The sequence below is a fragment of the Vipera berus genome (assembly GCF_964194415.1).
Source record: "Vipera berus genome assembly, chromosome: 6".
NCBI lineage: Eukaryota > Metazoa > Chordata > Lepidosauria > Squamata > Viperidae > Vipera > Vipera berus.
In genome coordinates, this window is record NC_138208.1 from 1004694 (window position 1) to 1027601 (window position 22908).

Below are 22908 nucleotides of genomic sequence, written 5' to 3' on the forward strand. Positions count from 1 at the left end.
CATTTTTATATTTACTGTAATCGGCCCTTCTCAGCAATTCATCCAAATCGATGTACTGGCCTGGCTTGAAAAATATCGTGCTCGAACTCATCTCCCTAATCGATTGGAGGAATAGTAATCTTTCGTTTCCGTGCTTTGTTTTCTCTGCCACAGAGATGATCGGATTTCAGGACTGGCCAGTGAGGACACCGAGAGACAAACATGTAGAGTCAGTTTTGCATTTTGTATGAGAAAAGAATATTTAATTGGGGGGGCAGTCTCTGGACAAGAGGTTAAATGATTGGCATTTCCCCTGTACCTTTTAATACTATTGTTACCTCAGTAAGGTACGGACACCCAGGTTCCTAGTGCTCAAAGACGGAGGCAAGCGAATCCGCCCTCTGCCCTGCCCGGAGGTCCCTCCCGCCAGGGACGTGCAGTCCTGTCGCCAGGACGAAGATCCCAGCTCAGCTATGGCTTGATTCAATGCTGCCTAGGATTCCCACAGACCACGGAGGTTGACCGTGGTCAGGAGCCAGATCGGGGAAGGTCAGACCTGACCCTCGGTAGTTGTTCATGGAAGAAATGCAGTTCCTTTCACCGGTAGAAACACCCAGTTCTCTTGACAATAACATGGAAGGCAGGGCATTGGAAATAAAAAGGTGCAGAACACCTGCTCAGGTGTTTGAATGCCTCGCTGTTATTCTTCCAAGGTGATTCAAAGAATTACGGCGATCTCTTTCCCCAACACGGTTCCCAATGCAGACTGGAAACCAGCTGGGGGAATATCGCTGCGGGGGCCTCGTACTCTTGCTGTTGTCCGTCTTTGGGCTACCAGAGCGGATTAAGAAAGCTTTTCCTTCCTTCCCCAGCCTTTGGGGCTGACAGTTTGGGACAGTTGATGGTGTGTCACATTTTTTCCTTCTTCTTTTTTTGTTTTTTGTTTTCTGTATATAAAAAAGAACTATTTGCTATTCTACCATGGTGCGATTTTTTTTTTATCATCTGAAATCGTTTAGATAGCTTGTATTTTTATGGTGAACTCCTACAAGAGCCATGTTTGAAACGGCAGCAGATGCGTATTTAATAAATATTGCACAATGTTGCTTACAGAGGTATTTTAATTTTTTATTTGAAAAATCTGTTCTAATCACCAGGAAAAGATTTAGTTGTAATTCTGAAAGTCCCTAACTTCTGGCTGCTCTTCTCTGCAAAATATTCTGTTTTCATTGATTGAAAATGAACACATATTAAATGCAATAAAACTGCATTCACATTTTATTGTATAAAACTCTAGTCAAGAATTAACAGCCAAGAGCATGCCTCAAGTTGATTTGTTGGGCTTTAATACGCCAAAGATATATTTAGAAAAACATACTTGTTAGAAGCTTATGTTTCTAACAAAAATGTGTAAACTGGTGGTTTATCTTTTGGCAGCAGTATTATAAACAGCCAGTTATCTTCTGGCAGAATATTGTTACACTCGCCTTCTTCTTTTGCAAATTCAACCTCATTTGCTTAATACGAACTCGCACCATAGTTCTTGTCACTAAAATCCACTGTAGCCATTTAGAGAATGAAAACAAATTTTTCCTATTCCAGCCAAATTTTCACCAAGTTGCAACACATCTGATTGATGCTAGGACACTGCCTCTCACTGGGCACGCTGCAGGTAAATTCGGGACTGCGAGAGTCTTGCAAAGGCTATTTCAACCCCTGCCTGGAATAAACGCTGGCACCAAGTTACTCTTAGATGCTCAGTGGGTCACCAACCCTGACACTCAGAAAACGTTGGATGTGGTTGAAGCTTTCAGTGGCGACTTCCTTCGGCCCACGAGGCAGTCCTGAGCCGGAGAGAAAGCCACGATGTGCAGACACCCAGGCCGGAAGAGACGCCCTCGTGTGCACTTGTGTGCCATTTCCATGTATTGCATCCTCCAGCGTTGAGTCAGTCCGGGTAGGCGGTCCTCTCCATCCTGATCCATTAAGAGCTGTATCTTGATAGAAGTGTATCCCGGATTCCTAAGAACGTATCCCGCTTTACTCGAAATCGGGCATTAAAAAACGAACTGCTAGATGTTTTTTTTTCCTGGGGTTTCTCAGGAATCTTTTAAGTGTACCGAAAGGGGTTAATTTGAGGTCTTAAAATACAGAATAGGGAAAGTAAGACGGTGTTCAAGTAGTTTCTTGAAAACTGCAGAAAATGTTCTATGTATTTTCCTTTGTGGAAAATACAGTGTTTTTGTCATTTTTTTTTATTTTTTGCCTTGCCTTGAATTTCCTTCTGTGAACAGTGTCTGGTCATTACTTGACATATTTATTAATAAACGCGCAAAATATAGATAACCTGATGCAGCATCTGCCTTCTTCCTTCTGGGTGGTCTCCGCTTCGTGCCACAAGAGAACGGGCTTTGTTGAGATGGTCCAGGGCTTGGAAGTCCTCCATCCTCGTTTCCCATTCCCTCCCCCCCCCAACTATGTTTTTAAGGTTCCCCAGTGCCCTCTCTAGAGATGCCGATGGGTATTTCCATGGTGCAGTGACGAGCTGTGTATGATAAACGAAGTAAGTGCAGATGGTTCACCGGTGAAAATCATGATGTCATTTGGCGCTATAGCGCTCTTAAATGGGACCGTTACAGGGAAAGTAGCCCGTACTGAGAGTAGATAATCCAATCAACCATAACTGTAATGTAGAACTCATGAAGCGGTAAGCGAAAGAGAGACAAGCTTGTAATGTACCCGGATCGCTGTTGAGAGGGTAACTTTTCTTACATAACTAACCATTTCCTGACAGGGAGTAAGCTTTGATTTAAATATTTCACACCAGTTCTCACTTGTCTCTTTTGCATCAGCCACCAGAACCAGCAGAAGGCTGGGCTGGGTTGTTGACATGACTCTTCCTCACGTAGAACAGCCTGTTCTGTACGGTTAACTTTGGAGAGGGATCCAGCGCCAGCGTCATTAAATATGGGACACCTGCTCCAGGCGCCCATAAATAACGTAAGCTGAATGAAGAATTTCAATATGGAAGTGAGGAGAGAGTCTGCCTGCACCCCGGTACAAGCCGTCCTCAACCTACGACTACGATGGAGCCCCAAGTTTCCACGGCTAAGCAAGACAGTCGTTAAGCGAGTTTTGCCTCACTTTACGAGGCAAAAACACAATCTAGCAGTTTGGATCGCCGCAGTTGTTAAGTTAGTAACACTTAAGTCCTTAAGTGAATTTGGATCACGCGGCCACAGGGATGTTGTAAAGGTCGTAAAGTGTGAAAAAGAGTCGTAAGTCACTTTTTTCAGTACCATTCTAACTTCAAGCAGTCACTAAATGAACAATTGTAAGTCGAGGACTACCTTTTAATGGCATTTCGCCTTTCAATCTTGGTGATGCAAAGAGAAACGTGGCAGCTGTTCCCCGTTTTCGGCACACAACAGCTTGCATATCTTTCGGGATTGTGAGAGGGGAAAAAAACTTTACAGTTTCTACATTGGCCGGAAAAAAAATATCGATGCTTAAAAAATGGGGTGGAGAGAAAAAAAGGAAGGAGGGGCACCTCGCAGTCCTTGGACAGGGCTGTCTTCACAGCTGCGTCTTTTATTATTTGATTTTATTATTTACATTCTGTCCCGTCCTATTCTCCGCCCCTCTGTAAACATCCCAGGTCCTCCCGGCATGGATTTTCAGAGGAACCAGCAGAGTTATCTCCTCTCCAAGAACAACAGCCAAAAGACAAACTCTGCCTTGGGGGGGTGGGGGGTTCATTTGGGTGGTGGAGAACAGCAGAGAACCTCTGACAGTATTCCTACTCAGTTCTGAGTGCATTCGCAACTTTCACCCCTTCTGGAGGCAGGTGGTTCCACTGGTTAATTGTTCCAACTGTCAGGAAGTTTCTCCTTAGTTCTAGGTTGCTTCTCTCCTTATTCAGTTTCCATCCGCTGCTTCTTATCCTGCCTTCAGGTGGAGAATAGCTTGACTCCCTCTTCTTTGGGGCAGCCCCTGAGATACTGGAAGGCTGCTGTCCTGTCACCCCTCGTCCTTCTCTTCATTAAACTAGACCTACCCAATTCCAGCCACCCTTCTTTATATATTTCAGCCTCCACTCCCCTGATCATCTTTGTTGCTCTTCTCTGCACTCTTTCCAGAATCTCAACATCTTTTTTACATCGTGGTGACCAAAACTGGATGCAGTGTTCCAAGTGTGGCCTTACAAAGGCATTGTAAAGTGGTATTAACACTTCACGTGACCTTGATTCTATCCCTCTGTTCATGCAGCCTAGCACTGTGTTGGCTTTTTTGGCAGCTGCAGCACAAGGCTGGCTCCTATACATTTTGAAGTTCAGGATGGTAAATTGATCCCTTTCAGATACAACTTATTCCTGTTTCTTGTGCTTTACATTCCACCTGTACTGATTGGAAGTACAGAATGGAATCCCTCTGATGCGTCCCTAACACACACATACACACACACACACACACACACACACCAAAAAAACCCCAAGAGTATCAAAAATGTCCCCTCGTTTTGCATCCCTGCCTGACTTGCCAATGTCTGGGCCTAGAAGTGGGGATTATGCTTTGTGGGCTGGGATCATGGAAATTGTTGGGCACTTCTTGGGTGAATGTCCTTGGTAGACGGGTGAGGAGGACGTATGTCTCCCAGATCCAGTTCAGGCGTCTGCACAACAGCAAGTGTTGGGTCTCAATTGCAGGCATATTGTGTACCTTGAACATTAGACACAAATTAAGACATAAACCTGAAAATGTGCACGTGGGACAGCTTGCAGTCTAACAGGCTAGTCCTCACCAACAGTTAGCAACTCATCCAGAACCTGAAAAAGTCTGCCTGGGTTTCCCCCCCCCCTCATTTTGAGATGTGCTGACCGGGCAATTTAAAGAAGGCTGCCTACTAAGGTGGCAGTCCTACAATGGCTGTGCAAATAGCTCACGTCTTAAAGTCTGTCTCCGCTCCCATTGAGACGTGTTTCTTGGGAAACCGGACGTCTGTTCTTTTTTCCTTTCTGGTTTGAAACGTTTCGCAGCTTATCCAAGTAGCTTCCGAAGTGCGAAATGTTTCAGACCAAAAAGAAAACAAGGCCAGTTTCCAGACAACGCCACCCGGACGACCGAGAAGCTTCGTTCAGACGTGTTTCTTGAAAAAATTTACAGCAGCAGAGGGCACAAACTCCATTTTCAGTCACACCTTTCAATCAAAACTTCAGTAGAAACAAACATCTCGTCTGCTTAACAAAGGCCGATTCATGAAAGACAACAAGGATGGGCAACTGTGCCAGCCTCTGCTTCATTTGTTAAGGGAAACTTAGGAGAATAACTGCAATTTTTTCCTGCCTTAAGGTGACGAGAACGTGCAAGGCAAGAAAAGAGCTGATTGTCTATTTCAAAAATTAAATTTACCATTTAATCTCTCTCGAATACACTCACGGGCCTGTGTGTGTGCACGCGCACGCACAAAGCCACACCCGCACGCACGCACAACCGATTTTGTTCATTTCATCCATACTGAAGCTGAACAGTATTCTGAAATTTCAGATTTACAGGGAATTGTTTTGTAGAAAATTGGGAAAGAAGAAGGAATGGGGGGAAAAAAGTTGTCGACGAGAGTCAAGAGACTTCAATAATCTCCATGCTGCCCGAAAAGCTGGATTGGCTGCCCATTTTCCCAAGCTCCTCTCGGGACCTGTTCTCCGACATGATACTCTCCCCAAATTCCATCTGGCAGCTCCTCCGCTTGAACTGCTTCTCAAAAGGGCTCTCCTCGTGCCAACTGCGCCGGGAGTCGCCTCGCTCGCCGTGCTTCTCTCTCCTCCGCACGCCGTGCGCCTGCTCGCCTCCCGTGGGCAGCTGGCTGCAGCTGAAGGCCGAGTAAGTGGCGCTCCCCCCGTAGATGGCGGAAGCGGAATAAATATGGGAGGGGTCAGCAGTGAAGTACCAGCTGCCGGCCAGGGAAGCCGCGGAGGTTTGGGGGGACAAGATGTCCGAATGCCAGCCTTTCAGACCCAGCCCGGCGGCAGACTGGGCCAGGTGCTGCTGACTGGTGGAAAGGCCGAAGAGGAAGTTGGCCCTGTAGTTATCTTCCACGCTGCCACTTCGATGCAACGGGTACAAGGGTGACCTCTGAGCGGGACAGCCGGCCCTGCCCAAATGCTGCCGCTTGCCCTGGCTGTCCGGCTGCCAGCCCTGCTGGGGCTTCTCCGGGAGCGTGGCCTGTTCCTTCGCGGGGCTGCCCTCGGGCGTCTGTTCGGAAACCTCCTGGACCGGAGAGAACTGGCACAATTTGCTGCCCGCTTCCAAAGTGGCCGGGTGCTTGTAGTACTCCGGCACGTCCTCTCCCAGGGAGGGGGCCGCCGGTCCCGAAGCGGCCTGGCTGGTGGCGCAAGAGGCGGACTTGATGTCGAGGGAGAAGGAGCGCTTTAATCGGTTGCTGTCTTCCACTTTGTCGGAGGAGGGGCTGTTTAGTCCGGTTCTGCCTTGCACCGAGGAGCCGCCCTCTGCGGGGGGCAGAGAGGGGGGGGCAGCCGCTGGGTTTCCTGGCTGGAGGGGATTCTGCTCCGCGTTCTCCGAGGCACAGGAAGCACCGAGCAGAGAAGAGGCCCGCAGGATGGCGGGGGGCCCACCGCCTGCGCCGTGGTTGCTGCCATTTTCCAAATGCAAAAGCTTGAGCTTGCTAACCAGTCCACCGCCGCCCGCCTGGCTCTTGATCTTCTTTTCAAAGTCCAGAAGCTGACCGAGGAAGTTGAAGTTGGGAGAAACGGTGGGCCTCTTCTCTTTCACAAACCTAAGTGGGATTTCAAAAGGAAAAGGGCATTCAGCCAATGGACCTTGAGCTCAAGGCTCAAATTGTGCATACAAAATATTCACTGAGGTTGGCTAGGCTGCCAGCGTTACTTTCCAAGGCAATCTAAGGTCACCCATTGTGCAACTATTTAAAACACACCCTTCTTTTAAAGCAAAGTCACCTTTGACCCTCCACGTAGGCTCTGCTTCCTTAAATAATGATCTGGAAATTGCATGCCTGGCTCTTTGCTCTCATTGCAACTCTTCTTCCAAATCAGTCTTTTATGAATCATTTAGCATATACCCAAGTCTGTCATCTATCTATCAATTATCATCTGCATCTACCTATCTATCTATCCTATCTCTATTATCTATAGCTCTATCATCTCTATGAATCTCCGCAGCTGATCGCGGAGATCAAAGGATGCGAGTTTGGCATGGAGCCCTGCAGGGGGCTGCTGTTCCCTAGCCCGGATGGGCGACAGGACCCTCCGAGGCTTTGGTGGAGCCCGTAATGAGCGCCAGTAGTAACAACGGGGCGGTATTGGAAAGGGATGGCGAAGCGGCAAGGAGGCAAGGCTCCCGGACTCGAAGGGGCCAAGCGGAACGGCTCGATCAGGCTGACGGTCGAATTACAACGGCCGAAAGCAACCGGCGGCACCCTACGGCAACCTGTAAAGCGGCCGAGGATGGTCGGGCTGCAACGTGCAGTTTGCAGCCTTTTCTGGCTCGCTCAAACCAGCAAAGAGCATATACCAGCCGGCAGCTGCCGATGGGATCTTGCGGCGGTCCCCAAATCAGCTGTTAAGCGGCCAGCTTGGATGCGAGTAACCGGCGGCACCCCGCGGCAGCCTGTAAAGCGGCCGGTGATGGGCGGGCTGCAACGCGCAGTTTCCAGCCTTTTCTGGCTCGTTCAGACCGGCAGAGAGCATATACTAGCCGGCAGCTGCCGGTGGGATCTTGCGGCGGCCTCCAAATCAGCTGTTAAGCGGCCTGCTTGGATGCGCGGCATGCGGAAGCCTGCAACGGACATACAACGACCTGATCGATCTCCCTTCGATAGACAAACGGTCCGGCCCTGCAGCCACCTGCGGAGGAGCTGTAACGACCTGGGGCTGCCTACAAAGGTAGCCTGGACGGCGAGGCTCCAGAATTGGTGGCTACTGCCCCCCATCTGCCCATCTATAAGATCTTCGCGCTCCCCCCCCACGACAGAGATCTGTGGGATGATGGCCACCGTCTGTAGGCTAGAGCGCCATTTAAAACCCTCCTATATCTGGTCTGGAGGGCGGAATTCACCAGGGACCACCTGAAGCTTTATTTGGAGGTGGGATGTGCCGAAAGGCCCCCGAGATAGCAGTTATCCTCTCGGGATCATAACTTTAAGTCCAGATAATCCCTCCTTCATTTTTTCACCGGAGACTGACTACAGCCCCTCGGTCGCGATGACATCTTAGGCATGGAGATAGATGAACTACCACCGCTCATCACCGGAGCTACGAAGTTATCCACCAACAGACTATGCTAGCATTCACCGGACTCTCTCTCCTCCTGCGACCTACCCGGAGCTGGATGGTGACCCCCTGAGATCCTGATCACTGTGAGAGGGTGACCATGTTCTCAGGAGCCACTACTTCAGCTCTGTGGTCTTGATATGCAGTTGTTCCTACCAGCTCGTCCTTTACTCCTATTTCCACCTCTGATGGCTTACACCAGAAGTGAGCTACTTGCCCTGAGAGCTTCCCCACTCTCTCAGAGATGGCCATCAGACCTACGCCGCCGTTTCCTTAATGACGGGTCCTGGGACCCCGAGAGGTGGCATGGCGCCAAGAAGAGGCTCTTGGGTTTTCTTTTAAATTTTTTTGAAGGGTTAGGGAGGGGGGAGGGTCAGGCCCAGCAAATCGAGGGGAAGATCCCACCGGACCTGTCTCAGCCTAAGTTGGCCAATGGTCGCGGCAATATGAGGGCCATGGAGAGTCTTGTAAACCAGGGGGATGGGACAGGGATACCGATCCCCACAGTAATTGGGAATGGCAGCAGATGGAGGAGCAGAGGGTCATATCGTATTCTGAGATCACGCCCACGCTATCTTCTTGCTGTGGCGCGCTCTGACCCTCTGGCTCCCGCTTGCTGCCCTGGGGAAGAGGGAGGTCTGACTCCTGAGCTCAGGCTGATCTATTTTAATGCCAGGTCTGTTGTGAATAAAGCTCCCCTCATCCATGACTTGATCGAGGAGGAAGGCGCAGACCTGGCATGCATCACGGAAACCTGGCTGGGCCCAGAGGGAGGGGTCCCTCTGACTGATTTATCCCCCCCAGGTTTCCGTGTGCTACATCAACCTCGAGCTCAGGGTAGGGGAGGTGGCGTGGCGATCGTTATCAGAGAGACCCTCCATCCGCGGGAGGCCACTGCCCCTCAGATAGACGGATGTGAATCCCTCCTCTTAAGGTGGGGTCCTGGTGGTCAGTTGGGCCTACTTCTGGTATACCTCTCTCCAAGCTGCACAGCAACGGTTCTACCCAAGCTACCTGACGCCATCTCAGGATTGGCGGTCGAATTTCCAAAGCTTATGGTACTGGGAGATTTTAATCTACCTTCCCTGGGCAGTGCATCAGAAGTGGCCCGAGAGTTCATGGCCTCCATGACGGCCATGGACCTTACTCAAATTACTCAGGACCCAACTCACGAGGGAGGAAACATGCCGGATCTAATTTTTGTCTCTGGGCAGTGGCTAAATGGGATGGGTGGGGTTACTCCAACATCACAACCCCTTTCATGGACAGACCACTACCTCCTGCGGTTGGGCCTCCGTCACGTCACCCCCCGATGTCAGGAAGCGGAACCGACCAGGTGGTTCCGCCCCAGGCGCCTGATGGACCCAGATAAATTCCAGATGGCGCTTGGACCGATTCCCACCTCCCTCTCCCACAACCCGGTCGAGTCCTTAGTTAATGCCTGGCAACAGGCTGCTTCGGAGGCGCTCGACCGCGTTGTCCCTTTGCGGCCTCTGACCCGGCGCAAGTCCCGACTCGCTCCTTGGTTCTCCAAGGACCTGCGGGAGATGAAGCGCCAGAGAAGGGGCCTAGAGAGCATTTGGAGAGCCAGTCGGTCCGAGTCTGACCGAACACAGTTAAGATCCTTTTCTAGATCCTATCTTGTGGCAATGAGGGTGGCAAAGCACGCCTACTTCACCACCCTCATTGCGTCCGCAGATAATCGCCCGGCCGCCCTATTTAGAGTGGTCCGCTCCCTTTTAAGTCAAGAGACGGGAGAGGACCCCCTACATGGACGGGCTGAGGAATTTAGTAAATATCTGGTGGACAAAATTGCTCAGATTCGGGCTGGTCTGGACTCTGACTGGGCAGTATCTAACGAGAGGAAAACGATGAAGTTGGCCAAGTACATTTGGGAAGAGTTCGATCCTGTGACTCCGGATGAAGTGGACAAGATCATGGGGAAACTAAGTGCCGCCACATGTTTGTTGGACCCGTGTCCCTCCTGGCTAGTCTATGCTTCTCGGGAGGTTACACGAGGCTGGCTCCTAGCAGTTATCAATGCCTCACTGAGTGAAGGGTACTTCCCTGCTGCCTTGAAAGAGGCGGTGGTAAGGCCCCTCCTCAAGAAACCGGCACTGGACCCAGCTGTTTTAAACAACTTCCGTCCTGTCTCCAACCTTCGCTTCCTTGCGAAGGTCGTTGAGAGCGTGGTGGCACGACAGCTCCCTTTGAACCTGGAGGAAGCTGAATATCTAGATCCGTACCAATCGGGTTTCAGACCGGGGCACAGCACGGAGACGGCATTGGTCGCGCTGGTGAATGATCTCTGGCGGGCCCGAGATAGAGGTTATTCTTCTGTCCTGGTCCTATTAGATCTATCAGCGGCTTTTGATACCATCGACCATGGTATCTTACTGCGTCGTCTTGAGGGGCTGGGAGTGGGAGGCACCGTTCTGCGTTGGTTCTCCTCCTACCTCTCGGACCGTTCGCAGACGGTGTTGGCAGGAGGGCAGAGGTCAAGCCCTAGGCCTCTTAATTGTGGAGTGCCTCAGGGTTCGGTGCTCTCGCCCCTCCTGTTCAACATCTATATGAAGCCGCTGGGAGAGATCATCCGTAGCTTCGGGGTGAAATATCATCAATATGCTGATGATACCCAGCTATTCATCTCCACCCCGAACCAACCCAGTGATGCCCTCGATGTGATGTCCCGTTGTCTGGAAGCGGTACAGATTTGGATGGGAGAAAACAGGCTTCGACTCAACCCGGCCAAGACTGAGTGGCTGTACATACCGTCATCTCGTTTAGTCCAAGAGGTTCCATCTCTGACTATAGGAGGAGAGATGTTACCTCCCATTGATAAAGCACGCAATCTGGGCGTCCTCCTAGATTCACGACTCAGTTTTGAAGATCACATTGGAACCGTGGCTAGGGGGGCATTTGCCCAGATTCGTCTTATATACCAATTACGCCCCTTTTTGGACCGAGATGCCCTACGTACAGTCACCCACGCACTCGTTACCTCCCGTATTGATTACTGTAATGCTCTCTACATGGGGCTGCCCTTAAAGACCACCCGGAGGCTTCAGCTGGTGCAGAATGCAGCTGCGCGGGTTGTGATGGGAGCTTCCCGATACTCCCATATTACACCCCTCCTGCGGGAGCTGCATTGGCTACCAGTTGCCCTCCGGGTGAGATTTAAGGTGCTGGTACTTACCTTTAAAGCCCTACATGGCTTAGGTCCGGGATACTTGCAGGACCATCTGCTGCCGGGAACAAATTCCCATCGTCCAGTACGCTCACACAGAGAAGGCCTCCTCAGGGTACCGTCAGCTAGGCAATGTCGGCTGGCGACCCCCAGGGGGAGGGCCTTCTCTGTGGGAGCACCAACCCTATGGAATCAGCTCCCCCCTGAGCTTCGGATAGCCCAAAACCTCCAATCCTTTCGCCGCGGCCTCAAAACACACCTGTTCCACCAAGCTGACCTAGACTGACAGGCATCTTAATTAATTTATATTTAGTATTTTTAATTCATTTTTAAATTCTCTAATTTTTTATTGCACTGATGTTCTCAATTTCATTTATCTTGATTTATGCACTTATTATATGTTTTATTGTGAGCCGCCCTGAGTCCTTCAGGAGATAGGGCGGGATATAAATCCCATCAATAAATAAATAAATAAATAAATATCTGTGACTATATGTATATATATATATGTATCTACTATCCGTCTGCCTGTCTCTCTCTATTGTCTATAGCTTTATGAATCTATATCTGTCTTTTGTTGTTAGTTGCAAAGTCGTGTCCGACCCATCGCGCCCCTATGGACAACATTCCTCCAGGCCTTCCTGTCCTCTACCATCTTCTGGAGTCCATTTCAGCTCACGCCTCCTGCTTCAGTGACTCCATCCAGCCACCTCATTCTCTGTCGTCCCCTTCTTCTCTTGCCCTCCACCTTTCCCAGCATTAGGCTCTTCTCCAGTGAGTCCTTCCTTCTCATTAGGTGGCCAAAGTGTTTGAGTTTTAGCTTCAGGATCTGGCCTTCTAAAGAGCAGTCAGGGTTGATCTCCTCTAGGATTGACCGGTTTGATTGCCTTGCAGTCCAAGGGACTCGCAGGAGTCTTCTCCAGCACCATAGTTCAAAGGCCTCCATTCTTTGGCGCTCAGCCTTTCTTACGGTCCAACTTTCACTGCCATACATTATATCTGTCTATGTCTGTCTATATCTCTACTACCTACCTACCTACCTACCTACCTATCTTCATTCATCCTTTTCTTCTGGTGTCACATACCATGATGGCATGATAGATCATTGATTTTACATACTTATACTTTTTGTGCATTCCAGTCTCACAAGAAGGATGAGGAATTACTGCAGAAAAAGGGAAGCTTGGCTCCTTGATTCTAAAATATGCAAATATACTACACTATATCTAATCTGGGCAGAAATACTGCATGCTTTATGAAAAGCAGAAACAAATTCACAGCTAGTTAAATTCTGTCTCCAATCAGCACGATTCTGTTTTGTTTTCAAGGAGAGGCAGCTTTCTGCCCGAGAACAAGGTTGAGCTTGAATTTTAAATTGAGATTGTTCTCTCAGTTTGCTTCCATTACCATTTTCTTGCAGAATCCCAACTTACCCTGACGTTTGAAAAATGAATTGCTGGAGGGAAGAAGACAAAACTCTCTCTGTAATCAGTAGATGTTAAAGACTGAATTGTTCCAGAGAAGATAGAATATTTTTTTTCTCGGATTTTCCCCATGAGTTGTTATTTTTAGTGTGCTACATTTATAAATTGTGCCATGGATGTTTTCAACCAGGGGATGCCGCAAACAGCCATAGATACAGGCTGGTTGCCAGGTGACCAAGACGTGATCATGTCATCAGCGGGGTGGGGGCAACCATTGGACCTTTGAATCCGGGTCAAAAGCATGTTTTTGTGCAGTCCACAAGTCATAAAAGGGCCAGGTTTGAAGACCCCTGTTTTTGTGGGTCTGTCATAACTGGCTGCTAAGTGACTGATTGTAAACCAAGGACTGTCAGTTCACACACAATAAATAGTGGCACAGTAGGGTAGATTACTAATCTGAGCTGGTAATCCGCCAGAGGTTCCTAGGAAATCCAGGGGTCGTGCCACTCTTAATGAATGAGAAATGGGAGTCCCGTTCTGCCATGTCCACTCCCAGCCTTCTGCAACTGACCTGCCCTGACCGCATGGAAGCCATTTTTCCAACCAGGATGCTGGAAATAGTTAAGTCCCACCTGCCTGGATGAGTTTCTTCAGGATGAAAAGAGCTTTTTTTCCCCTTCCTTACCTGTAGGCCTCATCTAAGGACATATCCATCCTTTTCATTATATAGGCAATGGCAATTGTGGCTGAGCGGGATATTCCAGCTAAACAGTGGACTAGGACACAACCGTTTGAAGCTTTTGCTTTTTCTGTGGCAAGCAAAGAGAAACAAAAATCAATCTGGGATACTCCAAAGAGGAGGAAAATCAGAAGCACATAGATAATCAGAATCATCCTCCTTGGTGGGAGAAGTAGAGAGATGAGCTATTTCAGGGGTCTTCAAACTCGGCCCTTTGATGACTCGTGGACTTCAACTCCCAGGATTCCTCAGCCAGCATGCCTGGCTGAGGAATTCTGGGAGTTGAAGTCCACGAGTCATCAAAGGGCCAAGTTTGAAGACCACTGGGCCATTTTATCAGTTGAAATGCTGCACTTAAAACAGCTGTGTTTTTCATATCGGTGGATACGGTCAGTTGCATCTTGCATCAAATCACAGGGTTTCCCCCCCAATGTGTTTAAAATGTCCATTTTATTATGAATTATTGTCCACTGGGCTGAGCTGCCTATGCACACTTGGGCTCCAGATCCAGTTTGCAAGATCAAATGTAAGTGCAGGAGCGGTTTTCAGAGCTGTCAGTGAGGATTGGGGAGGTGAAAACAGGGGCAATTGACACAGGCAGTGATTAAAGATTACATATAATACTGTATAGAAAGCTAATCCAGTGAGTAATGAAAGGTTGGCTTGTGAGTAATGAAAGGTTGGCTAGTCCTCCTTACCCATATTTCTTCTGCAGCTAATAGTTTTGTAAAACAGAATACAAAATTAACAGAGTTGGATTATTAACAGAGTTGGAAGGGACCTTGGAGGTCTTCTAGTCCAACCTCCTAGTTAGGCAGAAGACAAATGGCTACTCATTTCTTAAAAGCCTCCAGTGATGGAGCATCCACAACTTCTGGAGGCAAGGAGTTCCACTGATTGATTGTCCTCACTGTCAGGAAATTCCTCCTTAGTTCCAGGTTGCTCCTCTCCTTGATTAGTTTCTATCTGTTGCTTCTCCTCCTGCCCTCAGGTGCTTTGGAGAATAGACTGACCCCCTCCTCTTCTTCGTGGAGCCCCTCAAATATTGGAAGACTGCTATGCCACCCCTACTCCTTCTCTTTGTTAGACTAGACATAACCAGTTCCTGCAAACATTGACTATATAAAAACCAAACAATTTATTTATATATATAGGACTATCTGCATACTTTCTCTGTAGAAGGACTATAAAGCAACATTCTCATTTTAGACAAGAGACCTCATCAAGAGCATAGCAGACTGGACATATTGTTTGTGTTTCGCCCCAAATTTTAACTATCTCATGCCACAAAGTCTCAGCAAATCTGATGGGAACACAGTCCAGGGGTAGGCAACCTTGGCTCTTTTATGGCTCGTGGACTTCAACTCCCAGAATTCCTCAGCCAGCCATGCTGAGAGGAAAGGGAAAGGTTTCCAAGCTGAGCCATGCTGGCTGAGGAATTCTGGGAGTTGAAGTCCACGAGTCATAAAAGGGCCAAGGTTGCCTACCCCTGATCTAGACAGAATCTCCCTTTTATCCAGGGGTACTTGCAAGGTGTGATCCAAAGAGCCAAGATGGTTGACACCCCTATGTTCACTCTTCTATGTTAACACTGTAAAACCTTCCCTGAGAAAATGGCGGGAATTGGAGAAGGAGGAACTTATCATGTTCAAAAGGTAATCCAAGGCACTCCTAAAAACCAAACATGTTTTTCCTGTGATCATATATCAACTCAGCATTTTAAGGAAAGCAGGCACATGGGAAAGACCCAACTAACTGAAGCTTTAAAAAGGAGTGGTGGCTAAAAAAAGCCACTGGGCTTGCCTCTTGACCTTTCCTTAATGTCCTTGCTGCTCCTGAGGTGGGAGCCCTTTCTCAATCCCTAGAAACCTACACCTGGAAACGGGGTGGAAATGCGTTCTTGGAGTGGCAAAGAGACCCCTGCTTAACTCAGACCTTTACCTATGAAGTCCACGGACTTGTCCAGCCAAGGGAAGATTTTCTCGCAGAAGCTGTCGTTCACCGGCACCCTTAAGAAGTGGGACTCTGGGATGAAGTCGGGTTTGGGACACGTGTTGCTGGCGTTTAAGACGTAGCCAATCTCGTTCTGTTGCATTAGCTCCTGTGAAAAGAAGTCTTACTCATAAATAACTTTTATTTTCACCCGGCTCACATCCCTGCTCTCCGGAGATGGGAGATTCCTCATCCAAGCCACGGTGCTTGGAGAAACTGCCCCCCCCTCTTAAAGCCTTCCAAAGGTCACCTGTGTTGGGGACAAATGAACATGGGAAGAGGGGGGAGGCGTGACTAATAGTAGGGATCTTAAATCTTAAATTTTTGTAAGGCAGGGGCCTTCAAACTGGCCCTTTTATGACTTCCACAGCCAGCGTCCACAAGTCATAAAAGGGCCATGTTTGAAGACCCCCTGACTAATAGGAAGGCTTGGCAGTTCCCACCAGATTACACTGTTTCAGGGAAGGGATCCAAAGTGTGTCCACCCTACTCAAGTGAGAGGGGCAACAGAGAGACATCCTACGTGACCCAGTGCTGTGTCTTCCTGGAGTTTGCGTTCCCTATAACCAAGGATGGCCTCAATTTGCCAAGTGTTTAGGGTGCTGATGAAGCCTCGCCCTGCTGCCCTGTTCGCTATGAGGCTCGAGGGCACCCTGATGTCTCCCCATCCCGGTGCCTGCCTACCTTGTTGAGGACATCTCTTTGGCACCCCAGATACAGGTGGGGGAGGATCCGGGTGGGGCCCGTGCTGGAAACTGGTAAGCAAGGCTGAGAGATGCAGGAAGGCACCAGGATTGATTTTCCTTCGCAAAGGCCAGGGAAACAATTGGAAAATTCAGCAAATCCACCTGGAATAAAGAAGTGCAGAGTTTTCCAATTTCATTTCAAATAGTAACAGCAACATCCAACTCAAATCACTTCCCTAATTTGCTAATGAGGTTCAACCTGGCCTCAGCGTTTCTTCTCCCAACACTTTTTTTTTTGCTTTTATCTTCAAGGCAGCTGAAAAAGCAAAACCACACAGAAATGCATCCTCCAGAGAAACACTTTTACATCAAGAAAGAGCAAAATCTTCCCAAACACAAATGGAAGCCCTTGCCACTACAACAAGAACTTCTTGAAAAGTCCCTCTAACTACAAAATTCACACAAAATTCAAGGAGACTTTCTCTCCTCCCTTTGACAGTTTGTCTCTCAACAACCAGCTCCCCAAATTCTTTACAATTGTGCAACATGTTTTTGATTGGCAATGATATATATGCACACTGCAAGTTCCATTCATCTACAGGAGAACTCGTACGCAGCACTGTCAATTCTGTTACGATGTCACCAGATGTATGATACAGATTATGTACATTTTTGGTGCCCACAATGTTGTTATGGCTTATTCCGTGCATCTACGGTATGCATCAATATGTAGTTACTTCTGTGGGTCCCAATTTTCTTACATTTAGAAGTCTGTTGCTACCCAGCTCAGACTTTGATGCAAATATTTACAAAACCAGTTCTTGCAAGAATGAGACTGACAGCCTTGAACTGCTATTCAAATTTATGGTGTAGAAAATAAAGAAGGAAAGAATTGTTGAAACAACAGGTTCTTTCTAATATAGCAGAATGATCAATCCTCCTCCCCCCTCACCCCAAAATCATATTTTCTAATTCAAAGTCGCTTGCTGGCTAAAATATTATACCAGTACGAATGCAAGGAGGTCGTTATTTAATAGAAATTGTAGATGCTCTTCAATAGCTTCCTCCACAGACATGCAGAGAACAAACGCGAAATCTATGCACGCTCAGGGAATCCAGCAGCAAAAGATTACTTGGTGATTCTCTTCCACTTCTTTTGTCTCTGCAAATTTCTGCTCTTGATGAAGGAAAATCAACGACTGTACCAAACAATGCAAAAGCCTCTTCGTTCGTGCTTGAAGCCACAGTCACCGAAAAGATCTCTATGGAAACGAAGCTCCTGCCTCCGACTTCCTTCACACCCTTCAGTTCAGTTCACTGGGGCAAAGCTGTCCATCCCAGGAGTCTCTGTAATCCTGAGTATTACGAAACAGCAATGTAGGCTGTGATTTGCAGCACTGCACACCTACAGGCCAAGCTTGGCCAATATTGCAGAACAGTGAAAAGATGCAACGATGCTCCAGAAATTCCATCTTACGACAAGTTGTGAAATGCCTGCTTGCTGCTCTGTGACTCTGGCCTTAAGGGAAGCAGCTGGAAAACCAGGCCGTGGGGAGAGTTAGGGGACCAGTAAAAGGGGAGATATACAAAAGGACAAAGACAGATTATTATAGCAAAATAATTTTGTAGATAAGGATTGGGGAGTAATTTTGTTTACTTTTAAAGAGAAACAATTTCACCACATACAATGTGGGAATTGGGCGAGTTAACTACAAGGTTGCTTTAGGACTCCAATCTGAGTTCAGAATTGTCATCTATCACACTTATCTGGAGCAGGGGTAGGCAACCTTGGCTCTTTTATGACTGTGGACTTCAACTCCCAGAATTCCTGAGCAGGTCATAAAAGGGCCACGTCTGAAGACCCCTGGGCTAGAAGGAAGAGGAATTGGAATTTAGAAGGTTGCAAGACGTATTAACAACCTCGGCTGTGCAGCGGAGAGCTCTCCAATGGCTGGAACTGGGGCAGCCTTCAAGAATCTCTTTGTCAACGGTGAAAAGATACAGTTGGTAAAAGATGGTCTGCTGCTTAATGTTTATCCCAAACAAACTAAGATTGTATCCGTGGACAATGACAATCCATACAGAGGAAGAATAGAGGCAGCAAACTTTAGCCCAAAATTTTGTAGGGATGCTGAGTGTAGTCATGGGGAAAAAAAGTCTGCTTTTTAGGACAAAGACTTTGGCAGATCAGGACAAAGACTTTGGCAGATCTAGACAAAATATTGAAGCGCAGAAAACAGCACTCCGATAGCAAAGATCCATTTTATCAAGGCCTTGGCCCTCCCGGTGATAGTTACGGCCATGAAAAATGAACCATCGGAAAGGGCTGAGTGCAGAACAACTGGTTGTCAATTGTGATACTGGGGAATATTGCTGGGAACACAAACTGAACAAGAACAAATAATAGATAAAATAAATGTAGATAGCTCACCAGAAGCACTAAAAGAAAACTCAAGCTTACATATTTTGAACATATAAAGTCAAGGCAAAAGACCTTGAAAAACACACCGCACTTGGAAAAATTGAAAGCAATTTGGGAATGTACCATCACTGTTGAAACAAACATGATCTTACAACAGGGGTCTTCAAACTTGGCCCTGTCTGTCAGGTTAAGAAGTTCGGAACAACTGAACCACATTTTCCCCTTGCAGTTTAGGGAGACAATAGGCATGGACAGATACTACCCTTTCCCACGGTGGGCTACCTTCCAGTCCCCTGTGGTTTGGCTAATTGGAGCCCTCCAGAGAGTGGGCTCGGAGTGGGCTCATCAGAGCGGCCATCCAAACAAAAAGGGAAGACTGGATGATGACAGAGCCATCAGCGAGTCACTGGAGAAACACGAGCCCAAATGTGCCTGACATAATGACCAAAATTTCAAAACATTTTGGCTGGCTTTGCTTATGATGAGAAATCATGGTGCTCTAGTTGGCTAGCCCAGGAGTCCCCAACCTTGGCCACTTTAAGACCTGTGGACTTCAACTCCCAGAATTCCCCAGCCCGCTGGCTTGGGAATTCTGGGAGTGGCCAAGGTTGGGGACCCCAGGGCTAGGCTATTCCTGTCCTCCTCCGTAGGTCTACAGAACGAGGTCTGATGGTCACAGAAGTCACTCAGATATCCGATGGAGACTGGTGACTCCTGCAACATCCCCGAATTACTGGGCTCGTCTTCAAGACGGCTTGGCCTAAGAAGAAGCCTAGAAATACATTAAACAAATAAACCCTGTTTAGAATTTCAGGCTTAGGAATGCTCTCACTCAGCCACACTTTTCACCCACACTTTTCCTACTTTTTCAGGGATCAACCTTGCTTACTGCTCCTCGTCTACCAATTTACCTGTTAAAATTCAATTTTGTAGCATCGATCATTTTTATTTTAATTGTTACTGTACACAGTAAGCATTTGTTGGTTTCTTGCCTTTTTCATATTTTATTATACAGACATCATTAGCAGGCATAGAGTAGTAACTAGTACTATTGTTGTGTTACTTCCCGTAGTAGTAGGTTTTGTAATGTAGAAATTAATATTTCCTAAACTGCAACCCAGCAAAACCACGCGGTTACGATCACAAAGTTGTCAAGATTGGAATCTGACTTACAGGAGAGTTGAATTTCACAGAAGGAAATGCCAAAAAGTGGCAGAGGATGTCCTGGACAGCTGCACATTATTGGAGACATCTGGTTTTCCATCAAGGAGAGTATGTTAGCGAACATCCCCAACACAGATGAAAATGTCCATTTTTGTCAAGCTACTTCTTACCGTTTTGTTTAGGACAGGACACCTAAACTCAAGAGGTTCAAGAATACTCTCAATCCTCTTTATTAATTTGTAAAAACAGAGATTTGGGGTTTTGTTTTTTTTTCTTAAGCCTTTAGTCTGTCACTAACCGACTCCCAGCTGTTTTATTTAGTTGGTGGTTTCTGAATATTTCCCCCTGTTAATACAGCCTGCAGCGTTTCCAGCGCTGGCTGGTTGAGTTTATTACTTGTGGCTGCAATTCTCGGAGGGGTGTTTCATGAAACCAACTCAAGGCGCCAAAAGCCTTTTGTGGTGAAGAAAACTCCAACAGCTTTTGTTTTTCAGAAACCCAACACCTCCTGTAACTTTGCACACACAATCTAGGCTTGTGGGCTTTCCAAGTCTTTAATGATCTGGCTGTTGAGCATGGGGAGAAAAACTGGGGAGTGGGTTTCAAAGCCTCACTCTGATGAACGCCCACGTTTTCCCTCTGACTAGGGCAAGGGGTAGGCAACCTCGGCTCTTTTATGACTCATGGACTTCAACTCCCAGAATTCCTGAGTCATGCTAACTCAGGAATTCTGGGAGTTGAAGTCCATGAGTCATAAAAGAGCCGAGGTTGCCTACCCCTGGACTAGGGCAAGATCAAGTTCAAGATCCATTTGTTTTCAAGGAATCCTCAACAGTAGAGAACCGGCAGCAGTTATCCCTTAGGAACAGCATGGGAGAAAAAGAAGCGTAAACATCTGTATCTGTTTTCACCTTCTCTGCCCCCTAAACTCGTGTTTCCCAACTTCTATTATTATTAACCCCAATGTGCATTAAAAATGTTTGGAGCATCAATTCTTATCTATTTAGTTGTATTTTTACGACCATACCTGACAGAGTGTCCCAAATGCAAAGTGAGGTCCTTCTAAGAAGATGCTGTTTGGAAAGGAGAAATAAATATACATCCAATAAATGTGCTTCTGAATGAATTTAGGCCCCATACACACACATAACTCAGGCACGCACACACACCGTATCAGCAGTCAGAATTTATATTTGCATTAATAAATCAATCCTTACTAATGTGACTCAAATGTTATTTCTACAGTCACCAACTGGCCAATATTAAAATAGACTTTAATAATACTTTCAGATGAGTAAGCACTTGAAAATTTGTGAAACTCGTGTTGCCATGAAATACTCAGCCCAACTATTAGCACAGGGGTCTTCAAACGTGGCCCCTTGATGACTTGTGGACTTCAACTCCCAGAATTCCCCAGCCAGGCACGCGTGCCTGGCTGAGGAATTCTGGGAGTTGAAGTCCACAAGTCATCAAGGGCCCAAGTTTGAAGACCCTGTATTAGCAGTTCATTCCTGAAGTGGATCAGGTGGTTAACTTGATTACTACCCTCCATTAGTCATGAAAGAAATAAGTTGTAGAGAAGTGGTAGAGAATAATAAATATCATTTCTTGCTCTAGCTACTACGCACAGATGTTTTGAATTTTTAGAAGCCAGCTCCAGGCGTCTCCCACCCCGACGGAAACAAAGAGATGTCTCCCCAGATCAAAAACACTGTGATACGTCTTGGAGCTTTTCATTTCAATGTCTTTGTTTTTGCAGAATTCATCCAAATTACGCCACAGTCAGATTGCCAGTCCACATAGTTTCCAGATCTTGCTGTCCAAAAGGGGAAGCCAGCAGACAATTGGGGTGGACCGAAGGGTTCAAATGAGTAGCAAAACTAAAGAAGGAGTAGAAGCTGAACGATTTAGCCAGGAGAAGCTCAGGTAACATGGCTCCCAAAGGCTCTGAACAGGAGATTAGCAATAATCTGATCTGATCTGATCTAATCCAATCTAATCTAATCCAATCTAATGATTTAGGAAGTGAGGGTAGACCAGGCCTTTGAGAGAGCCCTGAGCTTCTCATGACGAGTATGTGGGGTTTTTTAAAATTATTTTTGTTACCACCCCCACAAGCCTGACATAGATAGAAGGGCTAAATATTTCCTCCTTGCCCAGATGGTGGTCTCAATCTATAACCAACCCTTGGCTACTAATGTACTATAATAGATTGGCTTAAATCTTAAACTGAGATGTCAAGGCAGAATAGGGGTTTAGGAACTGTTCGAGAAGCAAGCAAAATAGGACCAGATAGGGATAAATTCCTTTGAACTTGGAAGTCATGGAAAGTAACTCAGCGCAGACCAGGAAGAAAATGATACTGGGAATCACACGACACACCATTACATTTTCCTAAGCTGAAGTGAGTCTCCTGATGTTGGTCTTAATGCCCACCAGAAGAACAACGGCTCTTTTTAACCAAAACAGTGATCTTGAAAATAGCAGTGAATAGTATCAACAAAGGGAAATGACATTACAAACAGTAATTAAATCTCAGCTCCCAAGACCCCAATGATAGGCTGGAAGAAATCATATGGAAGTCTAGTTGCAATGGGCATAAAAGACTGCTGATATTTTTCAACCAGTGTGATTGTTCAGCTCTTTTGGGGGATTGTGGCCTTTAAAGATGCATAAACAGCTTATCTCAAAGAGAGCAAGAGCACAAACTGCATAGTCTCTCAGGAAAAGACAAACAAATGAAGACACAAGACATAATTATTTTCAATCAGGCTGAGCTAATGTTCTTTTCCCGAGGAGGAGGAAGATAATCAGTGCTCATAACGATTCAAAAGAGGAAAATGATGGAATTTATTAAAAACATGACGGAGGGCATAGAAGGAGATAACCTCAATTGTGGAAAAACCTTATGTCTCCTCAATCATACAGCAGAAAGTCTATCTATCACAGAAGGAAAGGAAGTTCTGCCTCCCACCAGCCAGGGACCCCAAATCTTCTGCCAAGGTCAGGTCT

The 22908-nt window shown here is 47.1% G+C and overlaps 2 protein-coding genes across 6 annotated transcripts in view; one reads left to right on the plus strand and one right to left on the minus strand.

The window, feature by feature from the left end:
• Positions 1-13481, plus strand: part of BORCS5 (BLOC-1 related complex subunit 5) — a 35121-nt gene extending 21640 nt beyond the window's left edge. The window contains exon 5 of one of the 3 annotated variants that reach the window (XM_081331597.1): positions 12890-13481. The gene's annotated coding sequence lies outside the window, so the exon portion shown is untranslated. Of the gene's footprint in view, positions 1-153; positions 4498-12889 lie in introns of those variants that run through there. The other 2 variants (XM_081331596.1, XM_081331598.1) reach the window with 2 other exon arrangements.
• Positions 5212-22908, minus strand: part of DUSP16 (dual specificity phosphatase 16) — a 44496-nt gene continuing 26799 nt past the window's right edge. For 2 of the 3 annotated variants that reach the window (XM_081331592.1, XM_081331593.1), the window contains exons 4-8: positions 20924-20969; positions 16309-16472; positions 15574-15733; positions 13579-13702; positions 5212-6769 (exon numbers count right to left, since the gene is read on the minus strand). In XM_081331592.1, the coding sequence (XP_081187718.1) occupies positions 5596-6769; positions 13579-13702; positions 15574-15733; positions 16309-16472; positions 20924-20969 (1668 nt within the window). In that variant the 3' untranslated portion in view covers positions 5212-5595. The remainder of the gene's footprint in view (positions 6770-13578; positions 13703-15573; positions 15734-16308; positions 16473-20923; positions 20970-22908) is intronic. The other variant, XM_081331594.1, reaches the window with a different exon arrangement.